This window comes from Gracilinanus agilis, chromosome 3, assembly GCF_016433145.1.
Source record: "Gracilinanus agilis isolate LMUSP501 chromosome 3, AgileGrace, whole genome shotgun sequence".
Classification (NCBI taxonomy): Eukaryota; Metazoa; Chordata; class Mammalia; order Didelphimorphia; family Didelphidae; genus Gracilinanus; species Gracilinanus agilis.
This window is the reverse complement of record NC_058132.1, coordinates 94,793,846-94,815,657: the sequence shown is the minus strand read 5'-3', so window position 1 is coordinate 94,815,657 and position 21,812 is coordinate 94,793,846. Positions and strand designations below refer to the sequence as shown.

Genomic DNA, 21,812 nt, shown 5'->3' with positions numbered 1-21,812 from the left:
CAGCTAGCCGCCATAGATGAGGGCTCAGCTGCTGTCCCTGCTTCCTCTTTGGATTCTTCTATGGCCAGGCCCCCCAAGGGGTCAGTAGTGTCCATATAGCTCTCTCAGCTTCTCCAAATACTTTCCCATTTGATTCTCATAGCATTAAGTGCTTGGTAAACATTTGAATGCATAACTGCTTTTCTGTATGCTTTAAGGCTTATGAATTTATCCCCATTTTCACAAATGAGGTGGTTCAATATGGTGGGAAAAGAACGAGGCTTTGAAGTAGAGAATGTGGGTTTAAATCATAAGTGTTTATCTTTCTGGGCCTCAGTTTTCTATTCTGGAGACAAGGCATAGGACTGAATGACCATTAAGCTGGGTCATTCTAGAACTAAAGATGACCAGGAATGAAGAGACCTTTCCAGGTAGGAGTGCCAGGGAGGGGACAACCTAGGATTAAGCCCTCTTGATATTTAATGGAGCTGAAAGCATCTGTGGCAGTGATGGTGAACCTTTTAGAGATGGAGTGTCTGGCCCCACCCTCAGACTCAGTGCTGGGCATGCCCTGCTGGCCCCTTAGCCTACACATGAGGGAGGACGTGCTCCTGTTGGGACTGCTGGGCAGAGAAGCAGCTCACAGGAGTCCCTCTGTGTGCCGTCTTTGGTACCCGTAACACGGGTGCTCTATGGAGCCCTGGGCTCTGCAGGATCCTGGAGGAGCACATGCTGTGTGGAGGGTTCCAGGAAAAAAGCTGTGATCCTTGTAAAGGCTGGCAGAGAGGTGGCCTGAAGGAGGACTGCCCATTGGAAGATGCTACTGGGTTCTCTGGCCTGGGTCAAAGCCTTCTCTTCGCCCTGACCTGTCCTATCCCTCCTTGGTGTCCTCCCACACCCTGGGCACTTTCACATCCCCAGAACAACAATGAAATAGTGCTGCTAGGCAAATCTGAAATGGATTTCCTTGCAGTTTGTCTTTGAGGTAGAGAGCACGAAGATCTCCATTGTAGAGGTGAGGAAATAGGCTCCCAGGGCTCGGGTGATGTGCCCATGATTGCAGCAGAGCTGGACTAGAAGTCAGGTCTTTGTTTCCTGAGGCAAAGCATGGAAGTGAATTCTACCTAAACCAAGTGATGAAATGGCGGCCAGCCTCTTGCCTCCATCCTAGGGCTCTATGCCCTCCTCAGCTCACTCCCACCACGCGGGGACTGAGCAGTAAGCCCTGCCGCCTCCCTTCCTGCCTCTCTTGTTCTCTTTAGGCACTCCAGATCTCACATAAAACTCCCAGTCTGTCGCCGGCTTAGCTCAGCCAGCCTTTAGTTTTACAGATGAGGAAACAAGGCCTAGAGAGGGGAGGCCATTTGTCCCAGGTCCCACTTAGTGGAAGATCTGGGAGTAGAACTCTGCATTTTTACCCCTCTACACACACTGGGTTTTCCTCAGCAAATGCCTCCTGGAATGAAGAGGCTGGAGCTGCTTTTTTTCTGACTAGTAAGGATTCAAGTTCCTCTAGCCCTCCCTTTCCATCACTTCCCCTTTTCCCATTTCCATTTGCTCCTTCTCCCCCTGCCCCCTTGAGTCCTGCTTCTCCTTCAGGGAATGTCCACAGGCAGCCAGCAGTGGTCCTAGCAGGCCTGGGGGACAGAAGGATGCTGCCACAAGAACCATAATGCATGGAGGGTTGGCCCAGAGCCAGGGTTATGGCATCAGGGACGAACCAGTGGCCTGGGAAAGGCCAGGGATCCCTTCTCAGAGTGTTTTTAAATGTGTAAAATATAGAAAATAACAAAGGAAACCAATTAAACTTTGAAATGGTTATTAAACAACTACCCAAAATTAAAAAAAATAGTTTTTGAAGTCCACAGACACTAGATTAAGAACCCTGGCCCAGGGACAGCTAGGGTGGCCCAGAGGCTAGAGCACCAGGCCTGGAGACAGGAGGTTCTGGGTTCCAATCCGACGCTTTCTAGCTGTGTGACCCTGGACAAGTCACGTAACCCCAGTTACCTAGCCTGTAACCATTTTTCTGTCTTAGAACCAATACTCAGTATGGTTCTAGGAGGGATGTAAGGGCTGTAATAAGGGGGTAATGTGGCTGATAATAGGGGAGCTGATACCAGCTCACTGTACCAGTGAGTCCCTGGGCCAGGGAGCCTACAACTACGGTAATTGATTTGAGACAGGCAGGGATGTGTATGCCTGAGCAGTGAAGCCCAGTCAGTCTCCCTGCTGTCTGTAGGCTCCTTTAAGGTGGAGAGTGAAGATCCCCTCCCTGCTGGAGTAAAAGCAGTAACCAACAGGAAGTGAAGTTCTCACACTTCCTGAATAAAATGGATGCCTGGCCAATATTTCCTCTGAAGTCAGGTGGTTGCTATCTTCCCTCTCCACAGCCCCTTAGCCCAGGATGATGTTATAAATAACTATAGAAGCTCACAGTACCAGGCTAAGGGTTTATTTATACACAGGAGGGAAACTGAGGAAAGATGGTTTAGGGTCTGGAGAAGCTGTTGCTAAGTGTGACTGGCCAGTATTGACAATGGACCTAGAAGGTAAGATCAGGCTGAGGGAACCAGCCCCCTCAGCCAGGGATAATTTCCACTGCCCTGATGTTAAGTGGTCCACCATCTAGACAGATGAGGTTGATGAATTTGTTTAGGGGTGTCCCTGTACCTAGGCTTACCTAACCTAATTTCCTATCCATGATCCACAACCCACACCTCCCTTCAACCTCCCCGGGGGTCCCCAAGGGGTAGCCTGGTGTGAGGTTAAGGAAATCAGAACCCCCCAGGTTGATTCTGCATGAGTATTTATAGTCCCAGCTCAAACTGTCAGGTCTTGGGACTGGGACTTGCTGGGCCAAAGTTCCATTCTCCTAACTGCCAGGAATGCCTAGGGTGATTTTGCAAATGCAAGAGATCTCTCATAAATCCTGCATTACTGGGCTTAAAAAGCCAGGACCATTTGGTCTCCTGGAGCACCACATTCCCATGCCTGAGTGGGCAGGGAAAAGGCAGTTGGGGAGCTTTGAGCTGCTTTACTTGACTGATGCTCCAGTTTGTTGCCTCCCTGCTCCCTCCTCCCCTACCACCACCAGAGGCCCTGAGCTTGCTCTTATCAGATCCACTTCTAAAGACAAATGGGCCATGCTGGGCCCTAGCAGCCCATGCAGAGATCCCCCTTCCCAGCAGAGCTGTGGCTTCCCCTCGCCCAGCAGCTTCCCATTTTTCATTCTTTGTCACTAGGTTCCGAGTTCAGCTCTCTGTCGCTGGAGGGAGTGCTCTGGGCCCCTCTGGTGTCCTTGTCCCCAGGCCTGCTCTATCATCTGGCTCTCACCACTGCCCTGGGGAGGCCCAGAGAGGATACAAAATAGTGTCTACTGCTTTGCAATCTGTAAACCAGTGCTGCAGAAGGGGCGGCTGGGGGGGCTCAGCAGATAGAACCCGGGCAGAGGCAGGAGGTCCTGGGTTCAAATCTGGCCTCAGGACCCTTACTTGTTGTCAGTTCTAAGAAAGATGGTATACATTTTAAAGATAAAAACGAAACGGCACCACAGAATTTAGATCTAGATTAGTCCTCAAAGATCATCTCCAGTCACATTATTCCCATTGACTATTGCTCTGAACCTGTTTCCTCCTCCACAGAATGGGAACAATAATTGTTACTCTGTGCTACATGGCACAATGGATAGAGCTCCAGGCCTGGAGTCAGGAAGATCTGAGTTCAAATCCAGCCTCAGAGACTAGCTGTATGACTGGAGGAATCACTTCACCCTGTCTGTCTCCATTTCCTCATCTGTAGAACAAGCAGGAAAAGAATGGCAAACCAATATGTTTGCCAAGAAAACCCCAAAAGGGATCACAAAGAATTGGACATAACTGACAAACACCTGAATAACAACGACCCTTCTTAAGAATCTGTATCACATTGCTTGCCATCTTGGGGTGGGGAGAATGCCAGACTCAAAAATTCTTTTTAAAATGCTGGAAACTGTTTTTACATGTAATTGGGGGGGAAATTAATTTTTAAAACTTCCTAGCTAGGATTGTTGTTAGGTTCCAATTTTTAAAATGAATGGAAAGGAATTTTGAAAAGTAAAATTCTGGACAGATAGACATCATTATTATATAATTAATCACCTTTGATTTTTTTTTATTTAAATTCACTTATCCTGATATCCCTGATCCTAAAGGCTCTGGACCCCCTGGAGGCCTGTGGGTCTATGGTGATGCCTAGACACAATTTTCTGGGTAACAAAATAGGGAATATTTGGTGTTTTTTTTTTTAATTTCCATAGTGTTTATTTTTGTGTGAATAATTTTATGAAGCCAAAATACCTAAAATATAAACCAAAAAAAAGTGAAAAATCATATTCTTTCATCTGCATTCCGACTCCAACAGTTCTCTCCTCTTAAGTCCCTCAGAATTGTCCTGTATTACTGTACTGCCGATAATAGTTAAATCTATCACAGTTAATCATTCCACAATATTGCTGTCACTGTGTACAAAGTTCTCCTGGTTCTGCTTCTCTCACTCTGCATCAGTTCATGGAGATCTTCGCAGCTCTTTCTGAAATCTCCTGTTCTTCATTCCTGATAGCACAATCGTATTCGGTCACCGTGGAGAACCACACTCTGCTCAGCCATTCCCCACTGAGGGGCATCCCCTCAATTGCCAATTCTCTGCCACCACAAAAAGCGCAGCCATGCTTCTTTTCTAAGTAGAAATCTTTATTACTTGAAAAAATATCTCCTCCCTCCCCCCCCAGAGCCGTCGCCACCCCCAGTGCCCTCCAGAACCCTTTGGGTGCACCCCCCTCGGGATGCCCGCCCTCTCCCATGCCCACCTCCAGGTCAAGGCAGACCCTCCCCAGCGTAATGATAAAGACCCTCCAACAGTGTCCCGCGTCCTCTTTTCTCCCTTTATATGGTCTAGCTGGCCTTTAGGGAAGGGGTGGGGGATGAGGTCACATGGGCAGCGCCTGCTTCAGGAGATGCTTCTTGGGAGGCGTCAGATGCCTGGGGAATTGGATGTCAAAGAGGATGAAGAGATCTCCCTTCTTGGTGGGGTCCGAGGCCAGGGGCATCCCCTCGCCGGGTACCTTCTTGAAGTACTTGGGACTGCAAGGAGGGGGTGGAGGAGTCAGATCCCCAGAGAGGCGGCGGGCCCCGCGCTCTAACATCACCCGCCTCCCGCGTGGGCTTCATCTTGGAGAACTAGCCCAGGGTGGGGGAGGGGGGAGTGCAGGGGGAGGAGAGAGAAGACGGAGCAGTGAAAGAGGCCGGCACAAAACGCTCGCCTCCGCCCAGCCTTCCCCCGAGGCCCCACTCCCAACCCCAAAAGTCTGGGACCCCGTCTCGAGATGGAACAATTCTCGAATTTTAAAAACCAGGAAACCCGTCGGAGCCAGGAGGGACAGGATAAAGGCAGTCCGCGGGGCTTTAAGCTTCCGTCTTTCCTTGGCCACACCCAGGCTGTGTGACGCCGGGCAAATAAGCCAACCTCTCCCGGCCCCAGACACTCGGAGCCTCTCCCCGAGAACCCTATCGCAGGGCTGAAATCCTGGGGCTGCCCTGCTGGGGGCCACCCTCTCGCCAGCCCCGCGCCCCGCACACCGCAGGTGCACGATAAAAGTGTGCTTGGTGGGCTCTACAGTAAGCCGATAAAGGTGAGCGGCTGCAGTGAATAGGGCAGAAAGGAAGGAGGCGCCTCGGAGCTCTGGGGTTCTCTTTGGCGGAATGAATGACGGCAGGCTGGCCAGGAGTCGGCCGAGGGGCTCAGAGGATGTCCCTGAATGAGGAGGAGGAGGAGGAGGAGGATAGCGAGCATGTTTATGGAGTGCCCACTCTATAAAAGCCCTTTTTACGGTTATTCACCTCTTTTGAGCCTCACAACCAACGGGGAAGGTAGGAGCTATTATTATCCTCATTTGTGGTTGGGGAAATGGAGACAAACACAAGTCAAGTGACTTGACCAGGATCCGTCTGAGCCCGGATTTAAACTCAGAGAGCACTCTAGCATCCCTTTAACGCGGGGCGGGAGGTCACGGCCACTTCCTGGCTCTCTCTGGTCAATGCAGGCTCTGGAGAGGATGATGGGACCCCTGAGGGGTATTTCTGGAAGGAAAATCGAGGAAGAGCCAGGGCAAGGGGCCTGCAGGGATCAGGGAGCCTGGAACCTCTGCCCAGGTGCAGCAGGGTCCGGAGGAAGGAGGCAGTCAGTTGGGGGGGGGGGGAGTTCATCCCACCAGGTCCCCTGGCCCCTGGCCCCACTCACTGTACTATGTCATTGATGGGGATGTTGAGCAGCCGGTCATCCAGGGTCCTCACCTCCACAGTGCAGCAGGTCAGAGCCTTAAGGTAAGGGGGGACAAAGGGCTCTATTAATCACTCCAGCAATGAGGACTCCTAGCCAACCCCCCAGGGTGAGGGTGGGGATGTCCCAGCTCCTTCCTGGATTCCCCATGGGCTTTCTGAGCAATCTCTGCCAACTCTGCCAGCCCCAACTCTGGCTTCCAGTGGAGGAACTTGAGGCAGAGGTTAAGTGACTTGCCCAGGATCACACAACTAGGAAATGTCAAATTTGAACTCAGGTCCTCCTGACTGTGCCACCAGAACAGCCTAATAAATTTAAGTACCTAATAAGTGCTTGTTCCCCTTCACCTTAGAGATAAGAAAGCCAAGGCCTAGGCAGAGGGGAATTCGCCCATGATCACTGAGATCTCCAAGTCCCTGTCTCATGCTTCCAAATTCTCTACTAGAGGTGAAAATGACTTTGAGAGGCCAGATGGGGTAGTGGTCAGATCCGAGGAGGCCTGAATTCTCATCTGGCTTTTGCTCTACATTCTCATATGGCCTTGGGCTATGGCCCAAATTCTAAATTAGGGAACCTACCTACAATAATAGCTGCAAGCCTGGCCCTCACTCTGCAAATGAGGAAACAGAGGCCAAAAGAGGTGCCCAAAGCTAGAGGCAAGAAGAGACAGGCAGGATTCGCACCCGTGGCCTCTAATTCCACATCCATCCTCTTCTCTGCAGCATTGTGCTGCCTCCCCAAGTCCTTCTTATACTATTTCATTTTTTCCCTTAATGACCTGTAAAAACAATTTCTAACCTTCATTTAGTTTCATTTTAAACCAAATTCTCCTCCTTCTTCCCTTCCTGGCATAGTCAGCCATCAGATATAGATTTCACAAGTGCAAGACAACAAAGTGTATTTCCAAAGAGGTCATTTTGCAGAAGAAAACTTGAACCAAAAAATGAAGAAACAAAGGCGGGTCTCCTCTCTGCGGGTCAGAGAGCGCCTTCCATGGCAAGTTCTCAGGGATGGCCTTGGCTAGCTCTTCCCCCACTGTCCATCCTACAATATAGCTGTCCGCCTGTTGGTGCTGGTTCTGCTCACTTCGCTCTGCATTGGTTCTCGTAGTCTTTGCAGTTCTTTCCAAATCCTCCTGCTCAGCATTCCTTACAGCCCAACAGTATCCCATCACCCTCAGACACCACTGTTTATTCAGCCATTCCCCAAATGGATGGACGTCGCCACCATTTCTACTTCTTTGCTAACACTAGTAGGTGGATTGAGAGCAGGGCCTAGAGATGGAAGGTCCTGGGTTCAAATCTGACCTCATACACCTCTTAGCTGGGTGACCTTGGGCAAGTCACTTAACCCCAATTCCCTTGCTCTTCTTCCCTGGAACCAAGACATGCAAGGGTTTAAGAAAAGCAAAATGGCAATGAATATTTTTGTACAAAGAACTCCTTTTCCTTTTTTTTTTTTTTTAATCTCTTTCTCTCCAACCTTTTTAAAAAATGATTCCCAGGGAACAGTGGGGGCCCTTTCTTAATGGAATCAGTCAGTCCGTAAACATTTATGAGCTATCCCTTAGGTAGCAGGCACGGTGCTGAGTGCGGGGCTTCGCCAGAAAGTCCCCTGGTTTGGGGGCAGCCCAGGCTCACCTTGCCCAAAGGGATGGAGCTGACGAAGAAGAGGTTGTCATCTTCCCTCCGGAATCGGGAGTGCAGCTTTTCCTTTACGATGAAGATGATGTCAGCTGGAATGATGTTGGGGCCCTGGATGGGGAGACATGGGAGCCAGGCTGAGCCGGAGGGAACCTCTCCCACCCCGAGGGCTCTTCCAAAGCAGGCAAAACCAGGACAAAGAAAGCCTGTGCTGAGCCTCCCCCTGAAGTCCTAAAAGAGGAGAGGCCTTCGAGGCCTGCTGTGCATGTGCTCCCTGGATCTGAAGAGGGCAGATTTCAAAGGGGAGCCTAGAAGAGTCCCAGGGACTAAAATGTTTCGCAGAAACCAGCCCAGGAGGGCTGGGAAGCTCAAAAAAATATCCTGGACACAAATGCCCAAGAGAAATCCAAGTTGTCTACAGAAAATGCAGCTACTGGGGACAGCTGGGTGGCTCAGTGGATGGAGAGCCAGGCCTAGAGATGGGAAGTCCAAGGTTCAAATCTGGGCTCAGATACTGCCCATCTGTGTGACCCTGGACAAGTCACTTAACCCTCATTGCCTAGTCCTAACCCCTCCTCTGCCTTGGAATGGATCCTTAAGGGGTGGGGAAAAAAAAAGTCATCTAGTGCCCAACACAGGGCAAGTGTCTGCCCTCTGGTCAGAGCTCCGTCTGCAGCCCATCCCTGCCTTACCTGGTCTCCTTCCTTCTCAAAGGTGATTCGGGTTCCCTGCCTCCAGCCGGGCTGGACATCGATGGTCAGGATCTTGTCTTTGATGGTGGATGAGAATCTGTCTTCGTTCATGACCTGGAAGAAGACAACAGGGAAGGGGTGCCTCCAGGCCACTCTGCCCTCCCCATGGCCCAGGCTTAGATGGTCCCCAGGTGGCCGGAGGCCAGAGTCTGGCCTGGCAAGTCTAGATTGGATGAGCACGTCCCAGACCTTGGTCCTGGCAGTGCCACTAGTTGGCTTGTGACTTTGGGGAAGTCATTTCCCCTGGGGGCTCTCGGTTTCTCAGGGGGGCAAATAAAAGTCCTGGGGGCGGGGTGCAGAGTTTGAAGACACTGCCTGGGAGAACCTGACAAAGATGGGATGGTCTGAGACGAAACAGAGCCACTCAGAGCTCAGGCTTGTCTTCCCTTGGTTCCAGCAGGGTGTGGGTTCTGAGCTGTGTCCTTGGCAGGGGGGATGAGCCATTATGAGCCATCCACACTCTCACCTGTGACCAAGTCAACAAACATTTATTAAGGGTCTATTATGGGCCCGACACTGTGGTAAGTGCTGGGGAGGAGATGACAAAAATAAAACCAGCCTTGCCCTCAAAGAACTAAGTTCTACCTGGGAATACAATAGGTCCAGCGCTAAATAAAGTCACTGAGAAAGGAAGAGGAGCTGATGGGCTTCCTGGAGGAGATGGCATTCAAGCTGACTCCTGAAGGAAAATAAAGGTTCTAATGAGCAGAGAGGAGAAGGAAAGGCAGTCCACGCATGGACAAGTGCTGATCTGGGCAGCAAGAGGCTGAGATTGGGGAACCACTGGAGCTCCTGCTGGGGAAGCTCACACAAAAGGAGAGGAAGACAAAGCAAAGTGGAGGGTCCCAGTGTGGAAGGTCCCCAAGGCCAGGCAGAAGATTTTATGGTTTATTCTAGAGGCAATAATGATCCACTAAAGGTTCCTGTTCAGAGGACTGACATTAGATCCATGCCTTAGGGAGATGGTTTTGACAACCGTAGAGAGAACAGATTGAGAAAGGGAGACCCTGGACCAATTAGGAGACCATTATAATAAAGTGGCCATTTGAGAAAGAGAAATAATCATAAAAATAATAACTAACTAATTAAATTAACATTTTAATTTTTAAAAAGTAAAAAATAAATAAATAATAAATAAGTAAAAAAAAAAAAGGTATCTCATTTGATCCTCAAAAGGATCTGAACTCAGTCTTCTTCAGACCCCAGGGTCACCTCACTGCCGGCACCGACATAGGGGTGCTGTCGAGGCACTGCCAGTAAGGCTGGGACACACATCCGGCCAGGAAGTGAGGAACTGATTTGCCAGTCAAGCCTGTACTGAGTGTGAAAGGAGGGAAAGGAAGGCAGCCTGAGGGCAGGGCTGTATGAAAGAGAATTCTTTATTGTCTATCCTGAGTTAACACTAACTTAAGTACCCCTACTTAGCACCTCCCTAGAGTGTGAGGACAGGATTAACTCTCCTTAGTCTACCTTTTGATTGAATCAACACAAGCTTGAACTAGGTGGAGGAGCTCAAAAACCACTTAGTGCAGTAATGGGCAAACTACAGCCCAAGGGCCAGATGAAGCACCCCCCCCAAAATGTTCTATGGCTTAGCCACATTATTCCTAATCTGAGAATACAATGAGTAGGATACAATACCATGAAACTTTGAAAGAGTTGCCTTAGAAATAGACTGACAGATGAGCATTTCCTTTCCTTTGGCCCCCTCTTTAAAAAGTTTGCCCATCAGCAGGCTAGTGAATTCATACCCTACTTAGTGCTAGGTGAGAAACCAGTAAGATACTTGGAGAACTCCACTCTTTTTTTTAACTCAAACAGTCAGAAAAGGTCACACCCTCAGAAACTGTGAACCCTTTCAATGAGTATTCACCCCTCCAGAAGGTGCAAACTGGTTCCCACAAATACTGCTGGCCACCACCACCACCTCTCCACAGTGCTAGACTAAATTTGGAAGCTGTGATTGGCCCTATGAAGAGGGGAGGAGACAAGAAGCCATTATAAAAGGCCCTGAATTTCTGAGGCTAAAAAAAGTAGTCTCCAAGAAGAGAGTCAACTCAAGTAAGGAAGTCGGCTTCAAGAAGAAGGTTGACTCAAAGGAGAAAGTTGGCCTCAGGAGTCACCTCGAGCTCAAGTCTTCATCTTGACCTGCCTCTTGGAGGGCACTTGGGTGAGTGAATAGCTGGCTTTCCCTTCCTGTCTTCAGGAGAGAGTTTAATTCCGGTTGAAGGTCAACAAGTCCTGGCTGAGTTGAGTACCAGAGCAATATTTAGTTAGAAATAGGCTAATGTCTTCTGTATTCCTCTGCTTTCACTCTTTCCACCTCTTTTGTAAATAAAAGATTTATAATTTTCATATATTTAGCCAAACCATTCATTTTATTTTTTTTTAAACCCTTAACTTTTGTGTATTGGCTCCAATGCAGAAGAGTGGTAAGGGTAAGCAATGGGGGTCGAGTGACTTGCCCAGGGCCACACAGCTGGGAAGTGTCTGAGGCCTGATTTGAACTTAGGACCTCCCGTCTCTAGGCCTGACTCTCAATCCACTGAGCCACCCAGCTGCCCCAAAACCATTTTAACACGGCTGGCAGGACTGCAAGGCTAGGAGGCTGAGAAGGTAAGGGGCCGATGAGAGACAGGGGATTTGGGAAAAGAGATGTCGGGGTCATGATCAGAGACAGGCACCATGGTGGCGGGGGGCACCAGCCTGGGGGAGGCTGCCAAATGAGCTGCCCAAAGCAGGGATGGGACATCCAAGCGGAGGCTGATTCAGGTGGAGGCTGTGATTAGTACAGACTGTATTCTGAGGGGGCAACACAAATAGGCCAGGAATTTTCAGGCCTGATACAGTCTGTAGAAACGCCAGTTATTCTATTTCGGTTACACAGTGCCCCCACCCTCACCTTCCATCATGGAATTTATACTGTGTATCGAGCCAGAGTAGAAAAGCAGTAAGGGCTGGGCCATGGGGTTAGGTGACTTGCCCAGGGTCACATAGCAATATCACATTTGAACCCAGGACCTCCCGTCTCCAGTCCTGGTTCTCTATCCACTGAGCCCCCACTTCCTCCTTCTCGTGGTCTTTTAAAGGTTTATGAATTCAATGTTTTATGACCTAACAACCCAGTTTAGTAAGAAATGGCGTTGGAGGGTTTCAGTGATGTGTTTAGCTAATCACATGAGATAATATATAAAGTATTTTGCAAATCTTTAAGCACTAGCAGCATGTTTATGTTGTTGTTCAGTCAGGTCTGATTCTTTATAACCCCGTTTGGCATTTTCTTGGCAAAGATACTAGAGAGGTTTGCCATTTCCTTCTCCAGCTCATTTTACAGATGAGGGAACTGAGGCAAATAGGGTTCAGTGACTTGCCCAGGGTCACCCAGCTAGTAAATGGCTGAGAATAGATTTGAACTGCCCCCACCTACATGTGGTCATTATTATCATCATCTATTCCCTGGAATCCTAAATAACCCTGCTGAAATGAAGTAATGCCAATTTGAAAATAAAGGAGATGGGCCACTCGGTAACACAGGGGAGAGAGAGCACCAGGCCCAGATGGAGTCACGGGTTTGAGTGTGGCCTCAGAGACTGCCTAGCTAGGTGACCCTGAACAAGTCCCTTCAGAATCATTACTAAGACAAAGGAAGGGTTAAAAAAGAGAAGCCAAGAACTGAAGGGAGAAGCCCTCCGAGTCAGCGTCTGCCTCTGGCAGCAGCGCCCCAATGAGGGCTTTTCAGAGTGAAGCCCCAGAGCGCTCCAGGCGCTGGCTGGGGTCAAGGCTTGGGCCAAGGCAAGTGGCCTGGAGCATGGTGGGAAAGGGGCCGCCAGGGGGCCGCACACCAAGGCAAGGCGGAACAACTTCTGGGGGATCAGACTAAAAGAAGGCCCTTGGGGGGATCATCGGGTCCAACCCCTTAGTTTTACAGATGAGGAAACGGAGGCCCGAGGAAGGAAAGGACCTGCCTAGGTAGAGACAGCAAGAGTCAGATGGGATTGGAGCTCAGGTCTGTCTGATTCCAAGTCTAGCGATCCTCCCACTCTGCCGAGGGACCGCTGGTGAGAGGCACAAAGGAAGGGTCCAGGGGGGCCGTGGGAGCAAGGGCTGTGCTGGGGCCCCCTCTGGGGCCAGGCTGTTGAAAGAAGGAGCGCCCGGGACAGGTGGCTGAGGCCACTGGGCCTTGGGAGGGGGCAGGAGGACAGAGGAAGGCGATGGGTGATACTCAAAGGTTCAGGGCGCTGTGGGAAGGGCAGTGAAGGAGCCGGGGCAGGAGAGAGAATCTGCCTCTCCAAGTTGGGGATCACCAGTGGAACAGAACATTCAATTGCCTGGCAGGTGGGAGGCACGAGGTACCAAAAAGGGGGATGGAAATGGTGGCTGGCAGTAACCCAGGCCAGGAAGGGCCTTCAGGGAATGGGGTCTCACAGGAGGATTTGTCTTCTCCCCTAGGGGTGGCCCTTCCCTTCCCTTGACCGGTGGGGAAGGGCCCAGCCAAAGCAGAAAGCCTTGAATCCTCATTTTTATGGCTTCTCCACCCTGGGTCAGTGCCCGGGAAGGTGGCAGCAGGGGACCATGACCCCTCTGGGGAGAGGGAGGGAGACTGAGGCACAGGGAGGTGCCCAAGGAACACGAGGGCTGAGAAACAGGATGGAGACCTGCACAAATTCAGCGCTCCTTCTGCTGGACTGTGTTGCTTTAGGAGCACTGATGGGGAAGTACTTTCTGATCACCAGAGCTATCCTATATTGGAGAAGATGCTCTAGGACGTGGACAAGTCCCTAGAGAGATCACTGGGACTATCTCGGAAGAGGCTAGGTGACCCTTCTTCAGGTGGGAGCCCTGGGGGTAGGAGGTCTATCTGGGTCTTGGGTTCCTGCCCACAAACTTCATTGAGAACCCCAGGTCTTTCCCAGGGTTGGGGAGAGCAGGAAGAATGGCTGTTCTGGAGGCCCTGGAGACCCAGGGGCTTCTTACCCTTCGAGAGATCTTGATCTTCTTGGTGCAGCCAAAGAACAAGTCCTCCAAGGACAGGTAGAGATCTCGCTCGATGGGAGGGTCCTGCTTCTTAATCCCACGGCCCCGAAGGCCCCCAAAGTTCAAGCACACTTCTTTGCCTTCAGCATCATAAAAATCTGCCAAAGGGGGCAAGAGAAGCTTATAGCCATAGCCTCTGGTCCTCCTTTGGACCAGCAAACCATCCCTGACCCTGATTCAGAACGATGGGCCCAGACACCAAAGTTCTACAGTGTTGACACCAATGACCCTCACATTCCCTGTTCCCCAGCCTTTCTTACACACACCAACCAAGCCCACAGTCTTGCAGACTCAAGGATTGAACCCCTAGCTCCTAGTCCTGAATCCTACTCACATCCATTCACCTAAACCCCATGTGTATAGCCTAGTTCACACAGTCAAGGCTCTGGCCTGGGCTGGGGAAAAAGGAAGAAGAGAGGCTCTACAAACTCTAGGACAGTGCCCTTGACTCTGAATGCTAGAGAAATTCTAGAGTACATTAGAAAGGAGACAGATTAGTGAGAAAGAAAAATGGTAACCACTGGAAACTATGACTTCGTGAAGAGTATATGTCTAGTTCTGGACAGCACATTTGAGCAAGACATTGATGAGCAACAGAGTGTCTGCAAAAGGGCAACCAGGAGGCTAAAGGGCCTCAAGATCATGTCATTTGAGGGTCAGTTGAAAGAAATGAGGATATTTAGCCTGGAAAAGAGTTTCTTTATTTTAACTCTATGAATCTTTCTGTTTCAAGTGTATTTCTTGTAAATAACATATTGTTGGATTCTGGTTTCTAATCCATCCTCTTCCATTTTGGGGGAGAATTCATCCCATTCACATTCACACTTATGCTTGCAACTGTGTATTTCTCTCCATCTGAATCTCTTTTAAATTTCCTTCTCTTTTTTTCCCTGCCCCTTCTTTAAGAGGCTATTTTGCTTCTGACTAATGCCTACCTTTCTCTTATTCCCCACCTTCCCCTTAACTCCTTTCCTTCCTATTTGCCTGTAGAGTAAGATGTATTTCTCAATTGTATATGTATGTATAGTTTCCTTCCTTTAACCAGTCCAGATGAAAGGGAGATTCAAGTGTTGTTTGCTCTCCCCACTGCCCTCTCCTTTTTGCACATCTCCTTCATGTAAGATCATTTTCCTCATTCATTCTCTTTCTTCTTCCCTCTCCCAGTGCTTTCCTCCTTCCTTATCCTTTCCTTTTTTTCTTGAGATCATCCAAACACAATGGAATCTCATTCAGGCTCTCTGTCTAAAAAATTGTTTTACAAATGAGGAAACTGAAGCCCCGAGTAGAGGGTGCAAAAGCGGTCCTGAGAAATTAGATGGTACTGGAATCTTGATAGAGTGGATATAGAAGACCCAAGAAGGGGGTTTTAGCATTGGCAGAGGCAGTGGGAAAGTATCAGGGACAAATTAAGAATTTATTCTGAGGAGGGGTAGCTGGGTGGATCAGTAGATTGAGAGCCAGGACTAGACATGGGATCAAATCTGACCTCAGAAACTTCTTAGCTCTATAACCCTGGGCAAGTCACTTAATCCCCATTGCCTAGCCCTTATCACTCTTCTGCCTTAGAACCAATACACAGTATTGATTCTAAGATGGAAGGTAAAGATAATTTAAAAAAAAAAAAAGGAATTCATTCTGAGAAGCTATCCAAGATAACCCAGCTTTTAGAAGCTGGGAAGAGAGATACTATTGGAAACTATATTAGAAAGAGAACTGTATTAGAGTGAAAAGACCTGAACATTAATTCCAGCTCTGACAGTTACTAGCTATGTGGTTTCAGAAAAAGTCACTGAACCTCTCTGGTATTCCGATTCCTTAATTTTCAAATAATTAAGGCCTAGACCAAAGGTTCTTAAGCTGAGATCCATGAACTTGTTTTTATCATGTTTTGGTAATTTTATGTCAATATAATTAGCTTCCTTTGTCACCCCACATATTTTATTTTAAAGCTAGAAACATTATTCTGAGAAGGGGTCCATAGGCATCACCAGACTGACTGCCAAAGGGCTCCACAGTTCCCAAAAGGTTAAGAACCCCTACCCTGAAAATCCTTGGCATTTTGTAATTCTGTAACAATATTTTCCCCATTTCTATAGTGATTTATTACTTTACAAGGTGCTCTGCTCTCAATAACCCTGAAATAGGAGATTATTATCTCTATTTGACTAAGACTCAAAAAAGGGGAAATGATTTACCCACAGCCAAAGCATTAAAATGGCAGCTTCAGTGGCACTGTGTCAGGGCAAGGGGCTGATTTGACAATAGAGAATGAAGAAGGGTTTGTGGTGGGGGAAGTTCTTACCACTGTAGGGGTTGTCTCCTCCGAAGAATTCGTGGAAGACTTTGTTGGCGTCCCCATGGAAGACATAACCTTTTGTCCATGTCAACTGGCTGCTAAATTCAGGGGGGATCCCACCCTTTAGGCCTTCCTCTCCAAATTTGTCATAGATGGCTCTCTTTATAGCTGCAAGGATAAAGGTCAACAAGGTCAATGGCTGGAAGCCAGCCAGTAGTTTCCAGTTATCTTGAGAGGTGTGATGGGTTAGCTGCCATGGAGGAAGAAAGAGTTGGAGACACACTGGATTTCCGGAAGCTGTTCTCTCAGACTTCCTGTGAATCTTTATTTTATACCTTTCTCTCACAGTCACACAAATGCTGGGAAAATTTACCTTTCAAATTCAAAACAGAGAAAAACTCAAGGTTATACTGGTTAAGCTGGCACATCTAACAAATTTCTACAAAATCCTACATATAGATTACACTGAGACTAAACATGCCTCAAGGCTACCAAAACTCTACTTTATCTAAGTTTTATTTTTATAAAAAGAACCTTCAACATATTTCAAAAGTGGATTAGAGTGTGAGAATCCCCAAATTCAAGGAGACAAGTCTAATGTAGGAAAGTAATAAAGTGTGAGAATGTTTTGGTTTCATAGGGTTAAATTCAGCATGAGAAAATAAAGTGAGAAGGTATTATGTTTTGATTTTGCCATGCTGTGTCCTTCCTATTCTCGAGGCAGCGAAAAAAGCAGCTCCTGCTATTTCACTGAGGGTGTAGTTATTAACTCATTAAATGCTGGTTGATTACAGAGTATACAAAGGGATTCTATAAGAAAGTTCTATAAATGGATTTCTATAAAGAAATTTTATAACTATACTACAAAACTTGAGGCTATCCTAAAAATATAGATTGTAGTAATTTTAATAATAAAAAATGTTGATCAGAAGAGAGTCACACAGAGGGGTCTGATTGGGTATCCATCCATCCTGTGGCCTGATTTTCAAACAATAGGGATCAATGTAAGGCTCTGTCATCTGCATTGACTCGATGGACCCTGATAGAGACCCTTATTTCTCTGAGGGGCTCCCGGCAATCAATTCCCTGGAGAAGTTGTGGAGGGCCTAGGTAGCTAAAAAGGTTTAGGGGAAGGAGCAGGAATTATCTCTGCTAAAAGCCCTTCACAGAGTAATTCACAATTCTTTTAGCACTTTAAAGGTTTGCCTTATGCTTTCCACACAATAACTCTGTGAGACAGGCAATGTATATACCATCTCCTCTGTTTTAGAGAAAACTGAGGCTTAGAGAAGGAAATACTTGTTCAAAGTCATACAGCTTACAGTTGTTAATATTCCAATTTGAGATGCTGTTTCCAACACACTAGGCCCAAATAAGCCTGAGGAGTCCCTTAGCTCCTCAATCCATGCCCTGGCTTCCAAAGCTTCCTCACTTACGGTCACTCAGCACATCATAGGCCTCTGCTATCTGTTTAAAGCGCTCTGCTGAACCTTCGTCTCGGGCATTTAACCAGTGGTTCTTCAGAGCTAGTCTCCGGTACCTGGAAGAGAGGAGAGGATGTTATAATCAAAGGACAATCAATCAGAGCTGGAAGGACTTCCCAGACTCCCTACTTCAACCACTTTATTTTCTAATGAGGAAACTGAAGCCCATGGAGTTTAAGAGTCTTGCCCAAGGTCAGAAGAAATGAGCCACAGTTGGAATTTGAACTCAGGTCCTCTGACTCCAAAGTCTCAAAGTAAGATCAGACTTATTCCTGCCTCTGAACTCACAATGGTCCATCCCAAAGGATTTCCTTCCTCTCCTTTAAGGGATTACTTCCCTCTAAATTGTCCCCATTCTTTCAGGTCCATTTCTACCAAGAAAGAAAGCTTCCCTCACTACTCCAGTACCCAGGGATTACTTTTTATAAGATATAAAATCTAACCTTCTATAAGACATAAAATCTGACCTCTAATTTTGAATATGATATCAAATCTGATCTCCTCTGATCTTCTATATGATATAAAATCATTTTATACCTATTAATGCACATGTGAATGTATATTAAGAATTCAGAGAAACAGGGGAAGATGTACCTGAATTGTTAAAGAGTCAAGAAAGTGGAACCAAGAAAATAACATAGACAATGACTAGTCTTGCCAATAAAAGAAACTAAATTGTGGTGTAACTTCAAAGACCCTCTGGCTTGAGAGATAAGCTAAGACAATGTACTTCTTTCCCTTCATTGCAGAGGTATGAGGTCTATGGAGGAAGATAAACAAATAAAAGAGGTGGTGAAAAGTGGGAGAGTAGGGAACTGGGGAATAGACATTCTCTATGGGGAATTATGATGAAGGCCAGAGAATGAAGGATGAGTCTTCACTCAAAATGGAGGTCCCCAAAGGTATTCACCAATGGGAAACATGGAATGGCTATATCCAAACCACATCATAAGATGATGAGAGTAAGAGCTGGAAAGGGAGCTAGCCAATTCTACAGATTTATTTTATTTTACAGATGAAGAAACTCAGGTCCATAGAGGAAAGGTGCCTAATGTTTAATCCAGGAGCTGAATCCCAGGATAGGGGTATTGGTAGTGAGAGGTCTCTCCGGCAGCCTATAATGAATTTGAGTTATCAGGCCCAGATGAACTACTTTGTTGTTCAGTCATTTCAGTCATGTCTAACTGTTGGTGACCCCACATAGGGTTTTCTTGGCAAAGATACTGGAATGGTTTGCCATTTTCCTCTCTAGCTCATTTTATAGACAAGGAAACTGAGGCAAACAGGGTTAAGTGACTTTTCTAGGGTCACATAGCTAGTAAATTTCTGAGGTCAGATTTGAACTCAGAAAAGATGAGTCTTCCTGATGCTATCCTGACACTCTATTCACTTCACTATCCAGCTGCCCCCTAAATGAACTCCAACTGTCAGTGATATCTGAAATATCAGTGAAATTAGAAGAGATGTCACAGGACTGGAGAAAGGTAAATATTGTAATAACTTTCCAGTGAGAGAAAAAGTAATCTGCAAACTATGGGCAACTTACCTTGTCTTCTATTCCTTGAACAATTCTAGAATGTACAATTCAAGCTAATGAGCTCTCTGTTTTCATTGAGAGGGTGGTAGGGAGATAATGGTCCCACTGAATTCTGCCCCAGGCAGACCACATCTAGGGGGCTGTATCTGTTCTGTGTATATTTTAGGAAGGGCATTCATAAACTGGAGAGCATCGGGGAGGAGAAACATCCTCCAGATCATGCCATTGGACCTTGACTTTCACAAATACTTTGCTAAAATCCAGGAAAGGTGGGCTATGTAACCAAGAGAAGAAAAGACAAAGATGACATGAGGGCTGTTTTCAAGTATCTGAAGATTTATAGACTCAGAATCTCAGAGATGGAAAGGTTCTTGGAGGCCCTCTATTCCAACCTGTGCCTTACAAGAACCTCCTACAATGTCGCTCAGGTAGTCCTCTTGCCTTCTCTTGAAAGCCTCTAGTGAGGGCAGCTCGCTAATTCTAGGGCAGTCCCATACCAGTTTTGGAGAGCTTTAAATTGTAAGGAGATTTTTTTTTTTACATCAAGCCCAAACTGCCTTGTTCCCAGATATGCCCTCTGGAACCAACCAGAACAAATCTAATTTCTTTTCTACATGACAGTTCTTCAGCTGATTGAAGATGTAGTCGTGTCCACTCTAAACCTTCCCTCCTTTGGATCAAGCATCTCTGATTTTATTCAAGCAAACCTTATTACTCTCCTCTTGGCCACTTACTGTCCCATCAGTCTCCTTTCTAAACAGCTCAGATCTGAACCCAGTATTTCAGATAGAGTCAGATGAGGGCAGAAGACAATAGGACTACTGCTTCCCTAGTTCTCAATTCTGCCCAATTCCAGAAACATTTTTTGACCCTCGCATTGAGTTAATAAAAAACCAGGGACAGCTAGGTAGCTCAGTACACTGATAGCCAGACCTGGAGATGGGAGGTCCTGGGTTCAAATCTGGCTTCAGACACTTCCCAGCTGTGTGACCCTGTGCAAGTCATTTAACCCCCATTGTCTAGCCCTAACCACTCTTCTGCCTTGGAACCAATACACAGTATTGATTCTAAGATGGAAGGTAAAAATAAAATAAAATTCCTAGCAGTCACTGATCATTGTACCTCTATGTCACACATCTCACAGTACCAAGATGTCTCTCCCTGAAATAATATCTGTATCTTCCTCCCCAACCCATAACCCCAACATCCTTCATTCTACCCCCTGTTCCCTGCTTGGGTTAATGAAGGGAATAAAAGAGGTTACCTTCCCCTTCTGCTGTCCCAAACAGAAATTTCTCAAAAAGTTTTCTCATTTCCTGAGTTCAAATCTGCCTAGCTGGATGACCCTGGGAAATTCACTTAACCCCTGTTGCCTAGCCCTTACTGCTCTTTTGCCTGAGCTACCAATATACATTATTGATTCTAAGATGGAAGGTAAGGGTTTTTTTAAAAAAAAAGGCTTGGCAGCTGCACCATTTGGCCACTCCTAATTACTCAGGATAGATGGGTGGAATTAGAGGCCCATCTTTTCCTCCCAATGGGAAAAGAGAAAGAAATAGAGAAAAAGGGGAGGGAGTAGGGACAAAGAGAAGTCCATTGGAACCAGGGCACAAAAGTAGGGACTCTATCTCCTGGAGGCTCAAATGTAGAGTTCAAGAGGGTGAAAATAGGGGGGAGGAAAGAAAAGAAAGAAGAGGAGAGAGAGAAAAGGGGAGGCAGAGGAGGGAGCAGGAAGCCAAAGAGAGGAAGAGGGATATGAGAAAGGGAGAGGGAAGGAGAAAGTGAAAAAGGAAGAGGGGGAAAAGGAGGAAAGAGAAAAAGATAAGGGAAAGAGGAAAAGGAAGGAGAAAAGAGAAGGAAGAGAAAGAAGGGGAAAGGAGGGGTGAGAAAGTAGAGTGGAGGATGAAGAAATAGGGAGAAACAAGAGGACAGAAGATGGGGTGGGAAAAGGAAGAAGGGAAGAGAGAGAAGGAGAGGGATAAAGAAGGGGAAAGAAGAGAGGAGGAGAGGGAAAGAAGAGGAGAGAAGAGGGGAAGGGAAAAGGAAGAAGGGAAGAGAAGGGAGAAGGAGAAAGAAGGGAGAGAGAGAAAAGGGGAAAGAAGAGAGGGGGAGGGAGAAAGAAGGGGAGGGAGAGAAGCGGAAAGAAGAGGGGGAGGGAGAAGGAAAGAGGAGGGCGAAAGAAGAGGAAAGAAGGGAGGGGAGGGAGAAGGAAGGAGGAGAGAAGAGAGGGGCCGGGAGAGAGAAAGGAGAAGGGAAGGGAGAGAAGGAGAACAAGAAGGAAAGTCAGGAAACGAGGAAGGGGAAGCTGTAGGGAAAAGGAAAGAGAAAAGAGAAGGAAGAAGACAGGAAATTGAAGGGACATGGGAAAGGAAAGAGATTAGGGGAGGGGAAGGGGAGAGAGGCTCAGGAACGGCCAGAAGAGTCCCCCTTTGTGCCAAACTTACGCCCTCTTTATCTCTGCATCCTGGGCACTCCTAGGGATGTCCAAAGCCAAATAGTAATCGAAACCCATGGCTAAGTAGGCCTCGGACCGGCTAGAGGAGAACGGGAAATAGCTTTAATGAATCGCCAAACCTGGCTGTTACACTGTGTTCTCTAGTTGCCAATGGCAACCACCCCGAGGCACTGTGGGAGCTGGGTTGGTTTCGGGTGTCTCGAGGGCGGAGATGCTGCATTCACCTGGGACTCCTGCCTACCCCTGAACCCATCCATCCCGCTCCTTCCACCCAGCCCCGCTCTAAGGCGTGGGCTGTAAGGGGAGGGGAGAGACTG

The 21,812-nt window shown here is 47.5% G+C and overlaps 1 protein-coding gene across 1 annotated transcript; it reads right to left on the bottom strand.

Moving 5' to 3' along the window:
- Positions 1 to 3,378: 3,378 nt before the first annotated feature.
- DNAJB13 (DnaJ heat shock protein family (Hsp40) member B13) lies at positions 3,379 to 21,580 on the bottom strand. The gene is made up of 8 exons (XM_044665985.1): positions 21,485 to 21,580; positions 17,456 to 17,559; positions 16,026 to 16,187; positions 13,664 to 13,821; positions 8,630 to 8,743; positions 7,935 to 8,048; positions 6,256 to 6,332; positions 3,379 to 5,099 (listed from the first exon to the last, which is right to left on the bottom strand). The coding sequence occupies exons 1-8, from the start codon at positions 21,550 to 21,552 to the stop codon at positions 4,946 to 4,948; spliced, it is 951 nt and encodes a 316-aa protein (XP_044521920.1). The 5' UTR covers positions 21,553 to 21,580; the 3' UTR covers positions 3,379 to 4,945.
- Between the last annotated feature and the right edge of the window lie 232 nt (positions 21,581 to 21,812).

Coding starts and splice junctions, on each gene's coding strand:
- DNAJB13 (XM_044665985.1), bottom strand. CDS start 21,552: ATGGGTTTCGATTACTATTTGGCTTTGGACATCCCTAGGAGTGCCCAG. Junction 6,333..7,934: donor GCTCCATCCCTTTGGGCAAG/GTGAGCCTGGGC, acceptor CCTTACCTTAAG/GCTCTGACCTGCTGCACTGT. Junction 5,100..6,255: donor CCCATCAATGACATAGTACA/GTGAGTGGGGCC, acceptor CCCTCCTTGCAG/TCCCAAGTACTTCAAGAAGG.